General features: G+C 32.4%; 2 protein-coding genes across 2 annotated transcripts; one reads left to right on the plus strand and one right to left on the minus strand.

Annotated features, from left to right (window-relative positions):
• The first annotated feature begins 6659 nt into the window (after nt 1-6659).
• Nucleotides 6660-16069, plus strand: LOC132284509 (pectin acetylesterase 8-like). The gene is made up of 13 exons (XM_059786619.1): nt 6660-6941; nt 12242-12363; nt 12468-12550; nt 12975-13104; nt 13205-13284; nt 13352-13438; nt 13523-13647; nt 13762-13822; nt 14092-14145; nt 14232-14309; nt 14961-15066; nt 15441-15586; nt 15751-16069. Exons 2-13 carry the CDS (start codon nt 12243-12245, stop codon nt 15877-15879), a joined length of 1200 nt encoding a protein of 399 aa, XP_059642602.1. The 5' UTR covers nt 6660-6941; nt 12242; the 3' UTR covers nt 15880-16069.
• Nucleotides 16070-16848: 779 nt separating this feature from the next.
• Nucleotides 16849-19061, minus strand: LOC132285284 (probable pectate lyase 16). The gene is made up of 4 exons (XM_059787450.1): nt 18695-19061; nt 17707-18062; nt 17462-17597; nt 16849-17224 (listed from the first exon to the last, which is right to left on the minus strand). Exons 1-4 carry the CDS (start codon nt 19034-19036, stop codon nt 17000-17002), a joined length of 1059 nt encoding a protein of 352 aa, XP_059643433.1. The 5' UTR covers nt 19037-19061; the 3' UTR covers nt 16849-16999.
• Nucleotides 19062-19994: the final 933 nt, after the last annotated feature.

Below are 19994 nucleotides of genomic sequence, written 5' to 3' on the forward strand. Positions count from 1 at the left end.
AATGCGCACTTTTCGGTGCTCATCAACAGGGTTCCCAGTAAGGTAGTTTCAAAAACTTCATTTGAACTGTGGACAGGAAGGAAACCTAGTTTAAGGCACCTGTATGTTTGGGGTTGCCCAACGAAAGCTAAGATTTCTAATCCACATGAAAAGAAATTAGATTTTAGAACAGTTAGTAGGTACTTTATTGGTTATCCAGAAAAATCCAAAGGGTACAGGTTTTACTGTCCTACACATAGTACAAGAATTGTTGAAACCGGTAATGTCAGATTCATTGAGGATGGTGAAATCAGTGGGAGTGATAGAAATGAGAATGTGATCATACAAGAGGTTAGGGTACAAATCCCTTTACCCATAACTTCTAAAGAAATAATTATCTCTTCAGTTGTTAAATTGCATAACAATGAAGAACAATTAAATGATCAACAACTCCATAATGAAACTGTCACCAATGAGAATATAGAAGAACCATAAGGAATAACATTAAGACGGTCTCAAAGAGAAAAGAGACCTGCTATTCCGAATGATTATGTGGTATATCTACATGAATCTGATTTTGATATAGGGATATGTAAGGATCCAGTTACATATTCACAAGCCATTAATAGTAATAATTGATGGAGTATATGTATTTTTATAAAGACAGAGAGAGGACTAGTTTTCCTTAAAGGATCTGGACCTTCGTTGCTGTTTCGTTCGTGATTAAAGGATTTGGACGTTGGACTTAATCTCAGTAAGGTTTGATATCATGAATCGAGGTATGTATATCTAACTATTTATATTTATGCGTTATAAGAATGTGAAATTAATTGAAGTTCTAAAATTTAGGGATTTATGATTCTTTGTGATTACTGTCTAACACAAATTAATTAGAGTATTTTTACATATAGTATCAGAGCCCGTAGTTTTGGAATTCATTATTTTTCCATTATACTTGCATAAATAATATGTTTAAGTTTAAATTAAAATTAAATAATCAAATAATTTTAATTTAAAAGATCTGATCAAACTTTTCCAATTTCGTGTACAATAGCATTTTTTATTAGGTGTAAAGGATCCGTTTGCACATGGTATATTTTTTATTAGTTTTGTTGACTTTGTACCTCGATTTCCGAACTTGTAGATTAGTTAAAAGTTCAAAAATATTTCAGAAAATAAATTATCAAGTTTTATCTTGTATAAACCATCAACAAGAATACCAAAACCAACAAATTGGGATTTTTTGAACGAAACTACAACTCTGATCAACAACAAAGGGGGAAACTGGTTTCTCTCTCTTATCCTTTTGTACACATAAAACTTTTACGTGTTGTATCATTAATTGTACATAATTGATGGAGTATATGCACTTTTATAAAGGTAGAGAGAGTACCAGTTTTCCTTATTAGTAACCTAATTCCACTTTCCATCAAAGTAAAGAATAAGAAAAGAAAACACTTCTCCAATAATTAATTACCAAAAAGGTAATTATAAGTTGACCAAGAATAAATAATATTAATTGATATCTATTTATTTAACCACTAAGTAATATGTCACATGTTCAAATCATGTGGGCCACAATTAAATTAAATAATTTTACATGATAATCAAGCAATATGATAAGCTAAATCATTTGTTCACATAAAATTGAAAGTTACATTGGATTTTGAGTTAATATGCCTTTAGATTATGATTGCCATGCTATTATGCTTAAGAAGTATTAATAGAGGAAGAGCTTGAAAAAAGAAGTAGCTCATTAATGTGTTCTACATCACCAAAATCAAAATAAAATTCTTTATTCACAATTCAAAATTAAAAATATATTTATGTGATCACAGTTTTGCGATCTAGTAATATTTCTTCTTGGTTCGAATCTCTCCGAATACATTATGAAAGTTAATTGTGTGGACCAAAAAAAAATATTGTACTTATGTGTCCTTGCAATAAAATTGAGCATTAAATCAAAGGACATGAGGGGCATGTTTACACGTTATCTTGTCCCAATTATGACTCTTGGACCCTCCAAATTCTTTTTTGAAAGTTGGAAGAAATACTGTTCAATGAGCTAATGCATGGTGGCAAGTCTTTAAATAAATCAAACTCATTAATCATTATAAACATGCATGCATTGTCCTTTTTGTGAAACTAATATCAATTATTGACAAATAATTAAGAACTACCTTGTCCCAATTTTATCCTTTTTTTTTTTTGTTTTGTTTTGTTTTTTTTTTTTTTTTTTGAGAATCCAAACGGATGCATTTTTCTGTTTTGAAATTTTAAAACTATTCATTTGAAGCTTAAAAGTTCATATTGTTTAATAGAAAAAAGGTTTTTAGATATTTTTAAAAATACTGCACAATCCTTTTTATATTGACTTTTCAATAAATAAAAAAACCAAAATTGATAAAACAAACGAGAATTTTGGAAAAATTATAAGAACATTTGTAATTAAATCGTATTATTAATTCTAAGACTATTTTGGACAGTCATGATTGCATCTAGTTGAATGATTTTGATAAGGATGGAGAACAACCCAAGGAATGTGTTGGTTCAAATTTCGCTCATTTTTTCAATGGTGGTATATGCCACGTCTTAATTAGTGGTTTAAACTTTAAATTAATTTTCTTGCGGTGGTTTTTTGTTATTTTATTTTTTATAGTTAGGCTCCGTTCGTTTGTGTGTAAAATATTTTTTAAAAAATGTATTTTTATTTTTTATTATTTGGTTGTTGTAAAATATTTACGAAAAAAAAAATCTAACAAATATAACTTACCAATTAATTTTAAGCAAATTATTTTACACGTTCCGTCCGATGAATTCGACTTCAACCTCGACCTAGACTTCATTTGATAATGACTATTTTTTTACCAATCAATTAACAGCAACTTTTTTTTTTTTGAGAGGTATAGGTCAGCAAGAGTTGGATTCTATAATGACTTTTTTACTTCAAACAAAGAAAAAAAAAAAAATAGAGGAGTTGGATTGCAAATTCTTTTTGTATAAAAAGTTAAAATCTAACAAAAATATATATATATATATTATTTTAGGGTTGAATTTTGGTTAAGAATTTGCTATCCAACTACCTCTTTTTTTTTCTTTCTTTTTTCTTTGTTTGAAGTAAAAAAGTGATTATAGCTCAACCTAACTAATTGACCTATTTCAATTCAAATTATAAAAAAAATAAATTTAACCTTTGGGAGTATAGAATTCACATCTCGAATTTGCTATTAGAGAAAATTTAATTTAAATTTTAAATTTAATTTCCTCCAATTTTAAATCCATAACGCTAATTTGATATTTCCAAATATAGCATTAGGTTGATTTCAAATTATACACCTGAAATTTAGAGTCCAGACTAACTATCTATTATAGAAACTATCTATTATTAGCTTTATAGCGTGTTATAACATTTTTCAACGCAGTTAAATTCATTTTTAATACATTTGTTCCATATTTAATTAAGGGTGACAATTCGTATTCATGGGTCATGTTCGTGTCATGTCAATGTAAAGGTATTATACTAAATAAGTAAACTCAAACCCAACCCATTTAATAATCATGTCAAAAATCCTCAATTGTAACCCAACTCGTTAAACAGGTAAACGTGTTAACCTGTTTATCAAAACGAGACATTTAATATTTAATCAAATACTAAATATTAGAAAAAAAATTATCGTAATTAATCCAAATATTCAAAATAAAAAGAAAAATTATAAGGCATAGAAAAGGTTTATATTGAAATAACTTAACTATCCATAATTATTGGGTTTAAACAGGTAACATATTACATAGGTCATATTTACGATTATAACATGTTGAGTTAAATGCTCATAGACGAGTTATACAGGTTAAATACATTAACTTTAACCTGACATGGTTAAAAAAATGGGTTAATCGTGTCAACCATTTTATGACCCAAACCCATTTATGCCAAACCCAAACCCTTTTAACTCATATCGTATTTTAATTCGTATTGCGTTGTCATGTCGTATCGTGTTGTAATTTGTTACCTCTAATTTCAACGTAGAAAAAATATTTTTAAATGTGAAAATTAAAAAATAAAGAAATTAAAAAGAAATCAACACAGTTAAAACGTGTTTCACTCTAGTTGTAAATATCAATACATAAATATTTTTTTGACATCTACAACAAATATGTTAAAATTCAGAACAAATGCATTCATAATAGATTTAAGTTGGTTAAAAAAATTCACAACATACTAAAACTCATGGCCGCCCCTAGGGAAATTTTAAAATAATTGTCAAATGCATATAGGCCAGGGCAGAGCCAAAAAAATTTAATAGTGATATAAAGTTAAATTTAATAAATAAATAAAAATAATTGTAATAATTTTTTTTTCAATGCATTTTTAATGTACATCTTTAAGAACAAATCTACAAACAACAATATGAGAAAAATAAATAAATAAAAATTAGTTAACAATTAATGTTGTCAAACTTGTCATTGTTTAGTATTTTTTTTTTTTTTCTTTTGTCTCTCTCTTTAAATCATAACTAATAATTTATATACTTATTATATATATATATATATTATTTGGGAGGTTAATTTTAATTTTTTTATACAAAATTATTACTATTAATATAATTCTAAAAAATATTTAAGGAACAGGAAGATTGTGTGTGTTTGGTTGTAAATTAATAAAATAAAATAAGAGAGAATAAAAAAAAAAAATCGTCATTGTACTCCAACTTTATGACGAAAAAAACAGTTCACGTTGTGTCCAGATGTGTGGGCCCAACACAGGACCACTTTCATATTCCGAAGATAGCGTTGGTAAAGTCATAATGGATGTGAGTTGTCAAGTTTGTAGTTATATGGTGGAGTTCCAACACTCTGTTACATATACGACAGCTGACCACTTAACTTTTGGTCCCCACTTCAGCAAATCACCACCAACCAATTCAATCATGTCGCTCACATCATCTCTCCCTCCTCTGTACTACTTTCAGTGCAATCTATCTCATCTTTCTTTATGATTTATTTAGGAAAAAATTCTAATAAAATGCACCGACAGAGTTCTCAACATTTTTTTTTGTTTTTTTTTTTTTTTTTTTTTTTTTTTTTTTTTTTCCTTCTTAAATTTGATAAATTCTGGAGACACCAACCTAATCATATGAAAGGAAACAGTTTTACGTTTTGTCTTTTTGTTATTAAAAAAAAAAAAAGTAATCAGGTTAAAGTCAAAACTTCATATTCTCTTTTTCACCAATTTCACCAAACTCAAACTCTGTCTCTAATAATTTTATTTCAAAAAATATTTTTCGAAAAAAAAAATTTATTTCAAAAATAGAACATTAAATTTGACTATGGGACTCTCGTTATTAAAGAGTTTGATCGATTTTTCTAACTTTACCCATTTAAGAACATATTGACGTGACAATTACTGTATATATAATTTCTTATAAAAAAATTGGTTAAGTCGTGAAAGAGAGGACGGGCCTAGGTGTCCCTACCGAAATTTTTCGTTTACGACTATACTTATAATTTTTGTTAGAAATCTTACAAATGTTTTCACACAATTTTTTTCTTAATGATACCTCGTTATATATTTTTGTGTTTAATATTAGGAGTAACATATTACACATGAGATAAGTAGGTTTTGATTGACCTTAAATAGGTTCAAGTCATAAACGGGTTAACACGATTAACCTGTTTATTTAACCGTGTCGGATTAGAGTTGAGGAGGTTCAACGTGTGTAATCCATTTATATTCGTTTAATTCAACATGTCATGATGATAAATATGACATATGTAATATGTTGTCTGTTTAAACCCAATTAATATGGACATTTAAGTCATTTCAACATAAACTTTGACTAAGTTTTATATTTCTTATTTTGAATATTTGGATTAATTGTGACAAATTTTTTTTAATATTTATTATTTGATTAAATATTAAATTTCTCATTTTGATAAATAGATCATTAAACGTGTTAATAAACATATTGAGTTAGTGTTGAGTGTTTCTGATACGATTATTAAATGAGTCGGGTTTAAATTTACCTATTAAGTATAATATCCTTACATCAAACGATACGATTATAACCTATGAACACGAATTGCCACCCCTAACCTCAAATATAATTTTTCGAGTCTGAGTCTAAGGTGAATTTTAAGTGTTCTTACTTATTTTTCAAAGGAATTTTAGAGTATTGACATAAAATTTCAACACCCTTAAAAATTTCAAACAATGAACGTTGAGTGTTGTATCTAAGTTTTTCATTTAAAAACATTGTCATTGCCAATGAAAACATAGTAGACTAGAGTATAATATGAAGGATGAAAATTTAATTTTTTGTAATAACAATCAAACATACACTAAAGAAGAAGTTCAGCAGAGGGAAGATAATAAAAAGTTATAACAATTTATAATAATAACAAAAGCTATTGAAAAGAGGTGATATTGAAAATGAACCTCAATTAAATTCAAGAACGGAAACAAAAATAATTTCTTAAATTCAAATATGTGCGTCAACATCATATTAAAAAAAAAAAAAAAAAAAATTATGAGAAAATTCATGTGAAGTCCAGTAAAATTTGTGAAGTTGGAAGGTCCTACTATCATTTTCCAATTTACTATAGTGGAGTATTTTTTTCTTTCAAACGTCTTAAGTTTCTCGTTTTACTGGGTTTCGAGCGAATGATTGGCTTTTCTGTTCCCGAAACCAAACACTCTCTCTCTTGTAGAAGGTATATAAAAAGCACTTCTCGTTAAGTGCTGGTTAAGAGTTGTAAAGAGAAGGCACTTCCGAGTCTCTCTCAGTTCTGTTTTTCAAGGCTTCAGTCACCAACCATCCACTACGGTTGGTGGTTGGTTCAAAAGCTTGATAGAAAAAGAAGCTCCGAAGATCAAAATGCTGAACTGGGTTTGAATCAAATTTCATCAAAGCAGAGCCCGTTGGATTTCCCACCTTAGCATCTTCTCTCTCTTCCCGTTTCAGGTATATTTCTATAACTATCACTTTCCTTTGCCTGCTACTTATCTGTGTATAGTACATGATTGTATCGGCGAATCTATATATATACACACACACACATTCGTAAGCAGAATTAAGGTACGTTTAGTAACGTTTTCGTTTTCTGTTTTTGCAGCTTTAAGAAAGCAGAAACATGATTTTGTTTTCTTAAGTGAAAATAAAAAACAGAAATGATGTTTATTAACATTTGTTATTGTCACAAATTTGAAAACATAAAACAATAATTGTGTTTAGTAATACAACATATTTGTTACAAAATGTATATAATATTCTTTAAATTTTTTATTTTATTTTTTATTTTTTCATTTCTTTTTTATTTTTTTCATGGCAAGAATTTTAGGAGTTAGTAATTAGAGGGGAGGGTAGATGACTTGAAAATGAACTCTCGGACATAGAGAGCAACTCAACTATTCAGGCACGACACTTACTTCCATTAATATCAAAAAACCATAAATCTAGAAAATCTAATTTAAAAATATCAATCTTAAAAATACCCAATACATCATAAGTACAAAATTAGGTATACCAAAACAAAAACATTTCCACCAATTATGTATATAAATACATGTATATGCATGATGTACACATTTATTATGTGATATATAATATATTTAGCATATAATAATTTATTATGAATAAAAAATATTAAACAATATATCTTATATGTAATAAAATATATATTGTGTTATAATATTGTAAATTAATTATAATTTTATATTTACATATAATATAGATATGATATATAATAATATAAAATATCCACTGCTTAATAATTTAATAACATTATATTCTATATCAAAAATTATTTTGTCACAAAAAATCATTTACATTATTATTTAATATATTATATATTAAAATATATTTTTATCAAATAAAAAATAATATACAATATTTAATTTATTCTATATTAAAAATATATATTTTTATTAACATTTAATATGCAACTTAGTATATAACACAAATAATATGAATTTTATTTAAAATGAATAATGTCTGTGAAATATAAATTTTATAATTGGCTAATTTCGCTGTCAAGATAAGTCCGATCGAGTTGTAATTTTTCCGTTCAAAATTTCAAAGATTGAAGATCGGATGCGGATTTGAAGAAATTCAAGTGTTCATGGTTGCTACACTCCGGGTTGATGAGAACAATGCTTTAGGAAGGTATGTGAGTGAGTGAGAACACTTAAGGAGTTTAGAAGGCTGAAGAAAACCAAAATAGTCTATTCTGCCTAGTGGGAATCGGTAGGAGAATCTTTGAACCGGTAGGAAACATTGGTTCACAAAAGATTTGGTCACTGCCAATCTTGAACCGGTAAAAGAAATGGAAACCAGTAGCCAAAGATGTCGGAAAGGTTTCTGACCTTCTTGAACCGGTAGCCAATTTGGGAACCGGTACCACTTGAACTGATAGCCAATTTGGGAACCAGTAGCAAGAGTCCTTACAACATTCAAACTTTCAGTTTCCTGTTCTGATTGTTTCCTTTTTGATCCCAACTTCTTTCCAAGTCCTATGCACAAAATTTTTCATATTTTCAGAGGAACTAGGATATTCTAAACTCTATATAAACCTTGGTAGACTTCTAGGTTTATTCATGACTTTAGAGAAAATCAATTCTATATTTTGAGAAAGCCTTCTAGAGAGAGAAAATTTAGAAAATCAAATCTGATTATTCTGAATTTATTTATGAGAGCATACACATATATTCATGAGTGATTTAGTGGTGTTGTTCTCTATCTCATCGGAATTGGAGCTATACTGAAGATTCAGATATTCTAGATGAGAAGCAGGATTTAATTCTTCTACAATCGAGTTTAGATTTTGAAGAAGAGAAGTAAACGCAATCACACTTTGAAAGGGTTGGAGCATTCGTGAAGTGTTGTCTGATCTACCTGCTACTCTTCTACAAATATCAAGTGTCAGTCTGAGATCAAGTTGCTGTTGGACGAGGAATCGCAAAGCCAGAGGATTGTCAGCGGTTGGTGTGGTGTAGAACGATAGGGTGTGAGCCAGAGTCAAAGTTCGGTATACTTCGTTTCAAGCTTAGTGGATTGGTTTACTTTAGACTGCATAGTCCACGAGGTTTTTTTCCATAATAGTTGACGTATTTTATCAATTGGGGTTTCCTCGCTAAAAATCCTGGTGCAATCTCTCTAAACTTTACTTGTTTTACTTTTCAGTAGTTATATTTATGATTGTGGATGTTTAATTGATCATGCAATTTAATCAATCATAAATTAAGCAAGTTGACCTAATAATTAGATCTAGGTCATTAAAGGAGTTAATCACAATTAAAATCAACTGTTTCGGCACCCAGCGTAACTCTTGTTTCACAATATCTGAGCAGTAACATTAGTGAAAACATTTCTCTACTATAGTGCCAAAAATATAAGAAACATCATTTTGATATTTTCTCTTTTCTTCACAAAAGTTGAAAACGTTTTCTGTTATAGAAAAACAAAAACATTTTATTAAATGTGATTTTTGTTTTCATTTTGCTTTTTTAAAAGTTGACAATAGAAACAAGAAACGTTTCTCGTTACTTAACAAGCCTTAATTAGTAGAAAGGTGCATGAGTAGGGGGGCCAAATTGAAGGAGCTTGGGCTCTTTATTTGTGGTGGGTAATAGTGGATATGGAAATCATTGATATATATATATATATATATATGCAGAATTTATTAGTAGAAAGGAGCATGAGTTCTAAGCTGTAGGGGTACCAAATTGAAGGAGCCTTTCTGGCTCCTTATTTGTGATGGGTAATATTGGATATGGAAATCATTAAAATATACTGTTTATATAGGTGTGTACATATAGATAGGATTATGTGGGAAGTATTTTTTTTTTTTTTTTTTTTTTTTGGATTTCATTGAAATGTACTGTATATATATAGGTAGAATTATGTGGGAATTTTTTATTTTATTTTAGTTTTTGAGAATTGGAAAGCATGTTTTGAGAAATTTGTTTCAAATTTTCTCATTTGTTCTGTCATTTCAATCGGGAGCTTCAGAGTTTAGTTTAAGATCTTTTAATGATACTTATATAATAAGCGGAGGGATTTTCGTATTCTTAGGAAATAATTAATCTCATGTTCGGTAGCATGGATTTGGTGCATTGCAAACTTTGAACTAATTTTTCTTCAATTTTAATTCCAAAGTACCAATTTCATGCTGCCGAACATTTATATCACCAGGGACCGAACCAATGAAGGCTCGGGGGCACGTGCCCCCTAGCCTTGCCCCGCTCTCTATAATATATTTAGTAATTTTTTATTTTTTTCTATATATATGAAAAATTTTATACATTGCTCCCCCTAAATTTTGTGGTTTATAAAATTATCTTTTTATTTTCTCTTTTTAGTTAACAAATTCCTTAAATTTGTTAAATTTTCATTTCTCAATTGAAACACTTATTTTATATTTGTTTTGTTTATATATATATATATATATATATATATATATATATTGCATGGTGCCACTGACTTGAAATCCCGACTCTCATCTTCGTAATCCTTGTCGAAATTCAAATTCATTTGAGATATATATAGCTTACCTAATGAAATTAGAGTTTTGCGTATCACAAGCATTTTTTGTGTATCACAAGCATTATTATTGTTGTTGTTGTTGATATTGGAATGTTGACATACACTCGACGTCTCCCAACCATCCGTGTTACACACTCGGTGATTGATCATAGGCATAAGTGCATCTGATTGATATTAATTTGATAGAAATTGAAATCTAATCAGTTCTATGAATCACTACGACCAATATTCCAAAATCTTTCGAGCCTTCTTTTTAAATTGGCGCACAAGAATCTAGTGAAATGCACAACTTAATTGAAATGAAAGAACAACAGTATAGCTCTCGGGCGTGGCAGTGATGGTGGAGTGTTGGCTTGGGCATGCAATTGGCCCAGGTTCGAGCCTCACTCCCTTCTTCTTCTTCGACTAATCATGGTGCTATTACTGTTGGGCCAGCTGCAGTATTCCCAGTTTGGTACCTTTGGGGGGGTCCGAAAGGTCCTGTCTAGGGGAGTTCTGGGTCATCAAAAAAAAAAAAAAAAAAAGTATAGGTTTGGCAATGAAACTGTCCCTGATAAAAGGGCTTCATCGAAAACTCTCTTTGTAACGACCCACTCCACCACATGGTATGATATTGTCCGCTTTTGACCTGACCCTGCACGGTTTTTCTCTAGGGCTTCACCCCAAAAGGAGTCATACCAGTTGGAGGTGACATACTTACATATAAGCACTCACCTTTCCTCTACCCAGGCGATGTGGAACTGTGCATCACAATCCACCCCCTTGGAGGTGGTAGCCTGACAGTGTCTCTCGCACCCGCCCACGGCACACCCGCCCACAAGATCATCACAATCCACCCCCTTGGAGGTCCGACGTCCCCGTCGGCACACTTCCGACTGTATCAGGCTCTGATACCATTTGTAATGGCCCACTCCACCACATGGTATGATATTGTCCGCTTTGGGCCTGAGCAGTTTTGCTCTTGAGCTTCACCCCAAAAGGCCTCATACCAATTGGAGGTAACACACTTACATATAAGCACTTCACCTTTCCTCTACCCAGGCGATGTGGAACTGTGCACCTATAACTCGCTAGTGTGGTAGCCTGACAGTGTCTCTCGCACCCGCCCACGGCACACCCGACCACAAGGTCATCACACTCTTAGACTTTGCCTAATCCAGCAACATGCCCAACAGCTGATATAGAACACAAAAAATGGTCAAACCACTTTTGAGTTATTCTAAATCTGTTGGAAACAACAAATTAAGATAGCTTTAAACGAGGTCAAAGAAGAAAAGTATAGATTTGAGAGAGTAAAACAACATATACCATCCACTACATACAAGCCCAAAAGGATGCTTCTATATATAGGGTGATGGATGTGAACATGAATTATTAGTAGTCGGTTGATGGATATGATTATGGAATCGACCCTGTCACATGTGGATCACTCCAACCAATCTTCCATAGTCTTTCCAAATCATATTATTTCCAATAGATAACAATATATAATCAAACATCTGGATAGAAAAAGAAAAATTCTTACACAAGTTGTAAATTGATCCTATTCTATATGTATAAAATATGTTTGTGTACCTATATTTATATATGTGTAGGTTAGCCGTTAGTCAACTTATATATTATTGATGATTCGGAGTGGTATTCTCTGCTTCCTCCTCTTCTAGTATTATGTTTCTCTTTCAAAAAAATTATATTTTAACAATTCTTGTTCTAATGTGCAGAATGGCCGATAGAAGCTTAGTCCAATGTTTCTACATACTATTTTGTCTACTGATTTTTCTGAAAACAGAAGGATTATTTGTTGGTATAACTTACGTTCAGAACGCTGTGGCAAAAGGAGCAGGTGAAAATTTCAGTTAACAAGACACTGGTTGAATTTACTGTTTTCATCTTCTTATTTAAACAATTTTGATTATTTATGTGCTTGTAATTCTCATGTTGAAGCAGTTTGTTTGGATGGGAGTCCACCAGCATACCATATTGACAAGGGATTCGGAGCAGGAATAAATAATTGGTTGGTTCACATCGAGGTTGGTCCTTCGGTTATAATCTGTCCAGCAGTCTTTTTCTTTATTTTTTTTTCCCATATAGAAGGCCTTGTGAGACAAACTCTGAAAGAACTAGAATTCTAACATTGTGTCAGGCCGTACATGCCAAGGATAAAAGTATTGAATCATAAGCTACTATTCAATCCCATATAGTTCTAACACTAACCCCCAATTTTCTGCATTTTTATCAGCGAGAGAATGGAGTGGAGTGTAATGATTTTCAGTTCTCAACAAAATGATAATTCTTACACCAATATTGCAGTTTTATTATTGAGCACTTTGATGTGGTAATTATGAGATTTTCATTTTCAAATGCCTGATGCATGGTCAGTACTCAACAAGGAATATTTTCTGTGTATGAATTTGAATTTTTTTGTCTGAATAAAATTTTCTGTGGATTGTTTAGGGAGGAGGTTGGTGTAACAATGTAACAACTTGTGTTGCGCGTAAGAAAACCAGTCTAGGTTCCTCTAAACAAATGGCGAAGCAAGTTGCTTATTCTGGGATTTTCAGCAACAGGCCTCAATTTAATCCAGGTACAACTCAATTCATCTGGTTTTCATTCTGCCATTTGAATTTCGTATTTTCTCAAGCTTGTGTCCTAATTAAGAAACTAAAATCTATTTCAATATCCAGACTTCTATAATTGGAACAGAATCAGGGTCCGGTACTGTGACGGGGCATCATTTACCGGTGATGTGGAAGCAGTCAATCCTGTAAGTAATTCAAAGTTGAATCTATAGCTTAGTTTCAGTTCATATTTCCTATGACAGTTTTTATCAGGCTACGAATCTTCACTTCAGAGGTGCACGGGTTTTTCTTGCTGTTATTGAGGATCTATTAGCAAAAGGAATGAAGAGTGCTGAAAATGTATGACCCACCTGATATTCATCATCGTCTCTCTCTCTGTCTTTCTACTTGTTCTTAGTAACTCCTGAGAACTTATTACAACAGGCTATTCTCTCTGGCTGTTCTGCTGGTGGTTTGACTTCCATATTGCATTGTGATAACTTTCGATCTCTACTACCCAAGGGCACTAAAGTGAAATGCCTTTCAGATGCTGGCTATTTTATCAACGCGTAAGTCCTCGTATAGGACTATCTATCCGGACTTCTGGATTTCTTGAACTATGCAATAACTGTGAAATTGTTGTTTTTCTTGTGGAGGAACTAAACAATGGTGTTCTGCAACAGGAAGGATGTTTCTGGAGCACAACACATTGAAGGCTTCTATAATGAAGTAGTGGCAACACATGTACTCTCTCTCTCACAGGCACATGATGTTTGTGCTATGATTTTTGTGATCTTCTGCAAAATGATATTTTTTTTTAATTTTATTAGCTGTGCTTTTGTCATTCATGACCTCTAATTGGTAGTCCTTTTTTTCTTATGCTCTTATATTGCTTTTTTTTTTTTTCTTTTTTTTTTTTAATTTAAATAAAACAATGAAGCCCTCTACGTGGTGATCTTTTCTCCTTTGTCGGGCCGAATGGTTTAAGTCATTAGGCTTTATTGATGTTGCAGGGATCAGCAAAGAATTTGCCCCGATCCTGCACTTCAAAACTGAGACCTGGTTTGGTAAGATTTGCTTCATTTTGTGTTTTTTTAGTATGTTTAACCCTTCACCATTTCAAGTGTACCATTACATCAAAACAATATTGCAGTGCTTTTTCCCTCAATACGTGGCGCAACAAATTTCAACTCCACTTTTCCTAGTAAATGCAGCCTATGATTCATGGCAGGTTAGCTCATTTCTGGTTATCAATATACAAAATTTGCTAATTAATTGGTCCCTTTTTCATATATCTGTGCAACTTTCCTCGAGATTTTTTTTTTTCTGCAAACCAAAAGAATGTGAATTTGCTGGAAACTTCTCTTGAAGGCATGCTTCCATGTCAATTCCTCATAATATTGGAGTGAAAATGTTCTCAAATTGCAAATACTGATTATGAACAGTTTAATACCATTGAAGCTCGATTAATCTATTTAATGTGTTGTCTATAAATGTGATTCCTGGCCAGTCAGACTAGTGCGAAGAGGCATTCTCACATTATTATAACTTTTTATTTGTTTGTGGAGGGGAGTTCTGCAAAGTATCTTATTTAGTTTTCTTACTATGTTCCTTAAACAGCTTGTGTTATGCTTTCATGTGTTAAAAAGGGCGGAAGAAAAGAAAAACAGAAAAGTAACTACTATCACTATTACTATACAATGTTGTTGGGGATGTGAACTGTAACTATTCAAGATTTTCTGTTTAAAAAAATTTGCGAGGACAATAAGAATTCCTTAAACAATTCAAATTGCACTAAGTGGTCGTAATACATATGAAGAACATCATGATCTGTTGTCCACTGCAGTTTTTACTAATTCTCTGATCTATTCTATTTATTCAGATAAATAACATTTTAGCACCTGGTGTTGCTGATCCACACAGCATCTGGCATAACTGCAAGCTTGATATAGGGAAATGCTCAACTACTCAACTAAACACCGTGCAAGGTCATTATCGTAAACTCTTTGGCATCCTTCGCTCTGTTCATTCTATTTTTTTTAGAGTATTGGATTGTTCTCTGATATTTAGTACTTCTCGATAATTATAGTTTGCAGGGTATCATGCACATTGCCTTAACTTTCATAACGGAAACAAATCTATATACATAATATATCTGGAACTAATATGTAGTTTTCGAGAGGTCCTATTTGTTATTTCCTTGAGCTTCTTAGAAGCCGAAACTACACCAGCATTGTAGCGGATGAAATATGAATAGTCATTTAGAGGGAAATAAAAGAAATATGAAATATGCAATTTCTGTTCCCCTTGTACCATAGCAGGTCTTGGAGATCTCACATATTATTTTGGCATTTATTTTCAGCTTTCAGGTTGGAATTTTTAAATGCAGTGTCGAGATTGGGCCGCTCTACATCCAGAGGACTCTTTATCAACTCTTGTTATACCCACTGCCAAACTGAAATGCAGGAATCCTGGTTGAGGAGTGATTCTCCCACACTGGGTGGTACTGTAAGTGACTACTTTTATCATATTTGTGAAAGTTATTTCGTTTACGAGTTAGAATATATATATATATATATATATATATATGCTATATATTAAGCTTTCTCTTCAGTTTTCACTCTTTCTCTTGTTTATAGATTTCTTCTTTGTTTGAAAAATGTGTTCTGCAGTCAATTGCAAAGGCAGTTGGAGACTGGTATTATGACCGGAGTTCGTTCCAAAAGATAGATTGCCCTTACCCTTGTGACAAAACCTGCCACAATCGCATTTTCGATCCACAAGATCACCCATCAGTATAGATTCAATGCACCAAGATACATATTCTTTGGGTAGATAATACTTAGCTTGGGTAAGAAAAAGTTCATGATTTATCAAGCCTCCAAAATAAGCAAATATGCACTAAAGTTGTGCATTAGGTGCTTTTATTTATGATTATGTGGAATAATTAATATTTCATCAATAAAATAAATCGATTCGGCTTTATTGCAATTTTAAGCATATTTCTTGTGGATGCCAATCCATCTTGTGCATGGACTTTTTGTATAAAGTTGTTTTTTCTCATCAGCTTTTTGGAGGACCTTTTGTATGATAAGATTGGGGCTTGGTGTGAGAATTGAACTGTGGAAACAGTTTTGATTGATTCCTGAGATGATGTGTAGATCACAAAGGGCTATGTGACTCAACTACCAAAACACACACACACACACAATCTATTGGGAGCAAAAGAAAAAGAAACCAGACATTTGATGCACTTTAATTAAATCACACAGCTGTAAAGATGAAAGCATTCAATGTGAGCCAAGTGACACTGAGTAGTGCACTGCTCATTGTTCTTACAAAAAATCTTCAAAATCAACTTGACAAAAACAATCCAAATCAACATTGCCATAGCTTCTCTTCAGAGGCCATATAAGAGAAACCTTTTGGTGTTTTAAGTTTCATCCATCTGTGCTTCGAAGGTACGTTCGAGCAGAGCCTAAATCCTCTGTTGTACAGCAACAATGGAGTACAACAGAGGATCCCAATTCATTTCGAGTCACTATTGAAAGCAATCCATATCCTAGTGGAGTCGAATCGTTTTTCAGACTAGAAAAAATATAAATAAATTTTACTTCATGCTTGTTGACATTTATTATAACAGAAAGATAGACCTCAATCAAGATGACAAAACCAAAAGTAAGCATAGAGAGATCTGCAGTGAAGAAGCTATATAGATGTATTCTAGAGTTCAAGTTTTTGTACTTTTATTCATAACTCTAACATGCTTAGTACATTATATATATTTATATATATATATATATGCCCATTATTAACTCTCTAAGTACAAACTTAAAGTATAAAATCCAGCTTGACTGCTACATGTTTTTTGCATCTCTATATACAGCTGCTGCTAATTATTATGTCTTCTGTTACCGTCGCTCAACATCTAGATTTTCCGCGGCATTTTAAAGCTCCTGAGAATCGCGTCAATGACCTCAATGTTCTTGCATCTGCTACTTGGAAATATTGTTCATGGTTATAATTTGGTTTTATTCCACCATCACCATCACTCGTCTCGCTGAAACAAGCTCCATTCTCAAAAACATCTCTCACTGACTGAAAATTCGATACCATGCCACGTCCGTTATTCTTTCTCCATGTGACCTGTTTGTTCATCATCAATTTCACAATAAGTTCACCCCAAATGTCATTGAATTTAATCACAAGCGCCTCTAAAAATTATGTTAAACTTTTTGTTTGGTTCAGTTTTCTAAAAACAGTTTTGAAAGAATTCAAAAAATACTCATTTGAGAAAATGCTTTTCAGAAACCAACGAAATTTTGTACTCTTTTTTTTTTGTTCTCAGAAAACTAAACCAAGCGGATCATTTATGTTTTTTACCTCTTTGTTCCCGGAGTTTGGCGCGATAAAAAGGTTTGCTTCACTCTTTACGCTAGGATTCATGCTTCCTCCAATTGCATACAATCCCCATCCTTGGTAGAGATTGTTCACTACATGCGCATAACCATGACGAACCCTGCAAATTAATTTTCCATATGATCATGAGATTTTTGTGACACACATATAGCTTTGACTTATTGGTCATTGTTCAATCACAAGAATTTATTCTGACACATAAAATGTACCTTGGCATCCTTTGTTTGCAGTTGGGACCAAAATGGTTGAATACCACAGTGACCTTCATCTCCTTGTCCCTCAGGAACCCATCATCATGACCCAAAAGCATGACCTTGTTGTGGTTTCTGAACCAGTTGTTTGAGATGGTGATCCCTGTGGAACCACGAGTGACATCGATCAGACCATCCTCACACTCGAATAGTGTGTTGTGGTCTATCCATACCTTTGAAGATGTAACCAATCTGATTGCATCTCCATCTATGCGATCCATAGTCTCCATCTTTTTGCCTGGACCCATTACAGCACCAGGTGTGTGCGGTCGAATATGGTGAATCACTAGACCATGAATGATAACATTGGTTACCTGCTAAAAAGAGTCATTACCCAATATATATATGCAACATTATTACAAATTGAATCTCATAAATAAGGATCAAACAGACTGGCATGTAACTCTTATGGAATTAGCCCAAATGGTATGATTTGTCCAAGAAAAATTTTAATGCGCCAGAAGTATAGATGACATAGTATCACTTACTAATTAACACTAATACGATAAAGTATACAATATTCCGATAGTACTTAACATGTGGTACCCTCCCCAATAAAAACTCCTCATTTTTCTTGAAAACACTTCTCTGTTATCATGTTTTCATTGAAAAAGGTACCACATGTCTAGTACACTGAATATTGTATAGAAATGTATTCTAGTGAAATAAATGGTTGATGAGTGATGACATTGATGATACGGTAATCTTGTGCAAGGAAGATTTTCTCTATCTCTCCTCCTCAAAGAGAAGATTGGATTTTCAAATCTTGTTAGGGATAATATTATATGTGGATGGTGAACTTTGAAATATAAATATACTATATATATATATATATATATATAGTGAATTGGTTTAGTTTCTGATTTGGGGTGAATAAAGCTAGGGTTGCTAGAAGGGATATTTCACATATATTTTTTCTAACAACTTAAGCTTTTAGAATAGGTACCTTTTTCAGCAATAAGCCTGCACCACCTGCAATGTGAACATTGGCGCCACGGCCATCAATGGTGGTGAAACTGCTGACGATAAGTGGTTTCTCAAGTTTGATGCGCATGCCCTTCTGAAATGTGATCCACACCTTCCCACTGAGATGGGTCACTCCATACCTGAGTGTTCCTGGATTAGGGTTCACCGGATTGTCGCTCGGATCAGTTACTTTGTATTGTATCACATCCCCACCAACATTGTTGGTCATCTTTCCAGCATAACCCACTGAGCAGGAGGCAAGGTGCTGCCTTTGGGTCCACCATTTAGGGTTCTTCCTCCAGCATTGGTCAATCAAGTTCATGCTAGCTGTTTTTCGAGACGATTTCTTGGCAAGAATGGTGTTTGGAGTCGAGAATATCATGATGATGGCAATGCAAAGGACCAAAAAAGAGCACCATGGTCTGGCTTGAATGCTTGGTGATGCCATATTTGACAACTTTGACAACTTAATTGATAGAGACCTGTGTAGGATACATGTGAGAGTTGGGATATATATATATATACACACACACACACACATGCATGAATGGTGTAGTTAAATTGGTTTTTTGTGTGAGTGGAGTTGGTGGAGATATTGACAAGCATGAATCAAATGAATGGAAGAAAGTGGCCAAAACTTGAAGCAATTAACAGCATCTGTGCAAGCAGAGTGTAAACGCGTGAGAGTGAGAGAGAGAACTGCGTTCAATGTTGTTGCAAGGATAAGAGCGCAGCTATGATTAATATAAAACCCTACTAATAATAGAAAAACGTGTTATCTAAATTGGTTTCATGTAAACAATTTTCTTTTCTTCAGCTTTCCCGGGAAAGTTGGGGGATGGGATGAGACATTGAGGAAAGGACTAAAAATAGGGTTAAAAGTCCAGTACGTGTAACAATGTGCAGTAGGTGTAACCATGGTTCCGAGAATTTTTTTTCGATTTTTCACATAAACTCAAAAATGCACGGATAGCAATTATTATTTTTATTTATTAAATTAATGAATAATTAATAACAAATTTAAGCAGAAAAGAAATAAAAATTCATACCATATATGACCGAAGGGAAGCTATGAATGTTTGGAAGGAACAAAAAGAACAACTCTGAATTCACAAAGTCGAAAAAATGTTGAACAAATTTTGAATGCTGCTATTACAATACATGTATTTTATAATATAAAGAAAACGTATCACTATATGAATTTAATTGCATAAAGAAACCTAATAGTATAAGAAAACCTAAAGAGTAAGGAAACCAAATAAAAAATATTAAATACCAAA

This window comes from Cornus florida, unplaced genomic scaffold, assembly GCF_030987335.1.
Source record: "Cornus florida cultivar Cherokee Brave unplaced genomic scaffold, ASM3098733v1 CherokeeBrave_3.0.0_Hap2_Chr11, whole genome shotgun sequence".
Taxonomy (NCBI): domain Eukaryota; kingdom Viridiplantae; phylum Streptophyta; class Magnoliopsida; order Cornales; family Cornaceae; genus Cornus; species Cornus florida.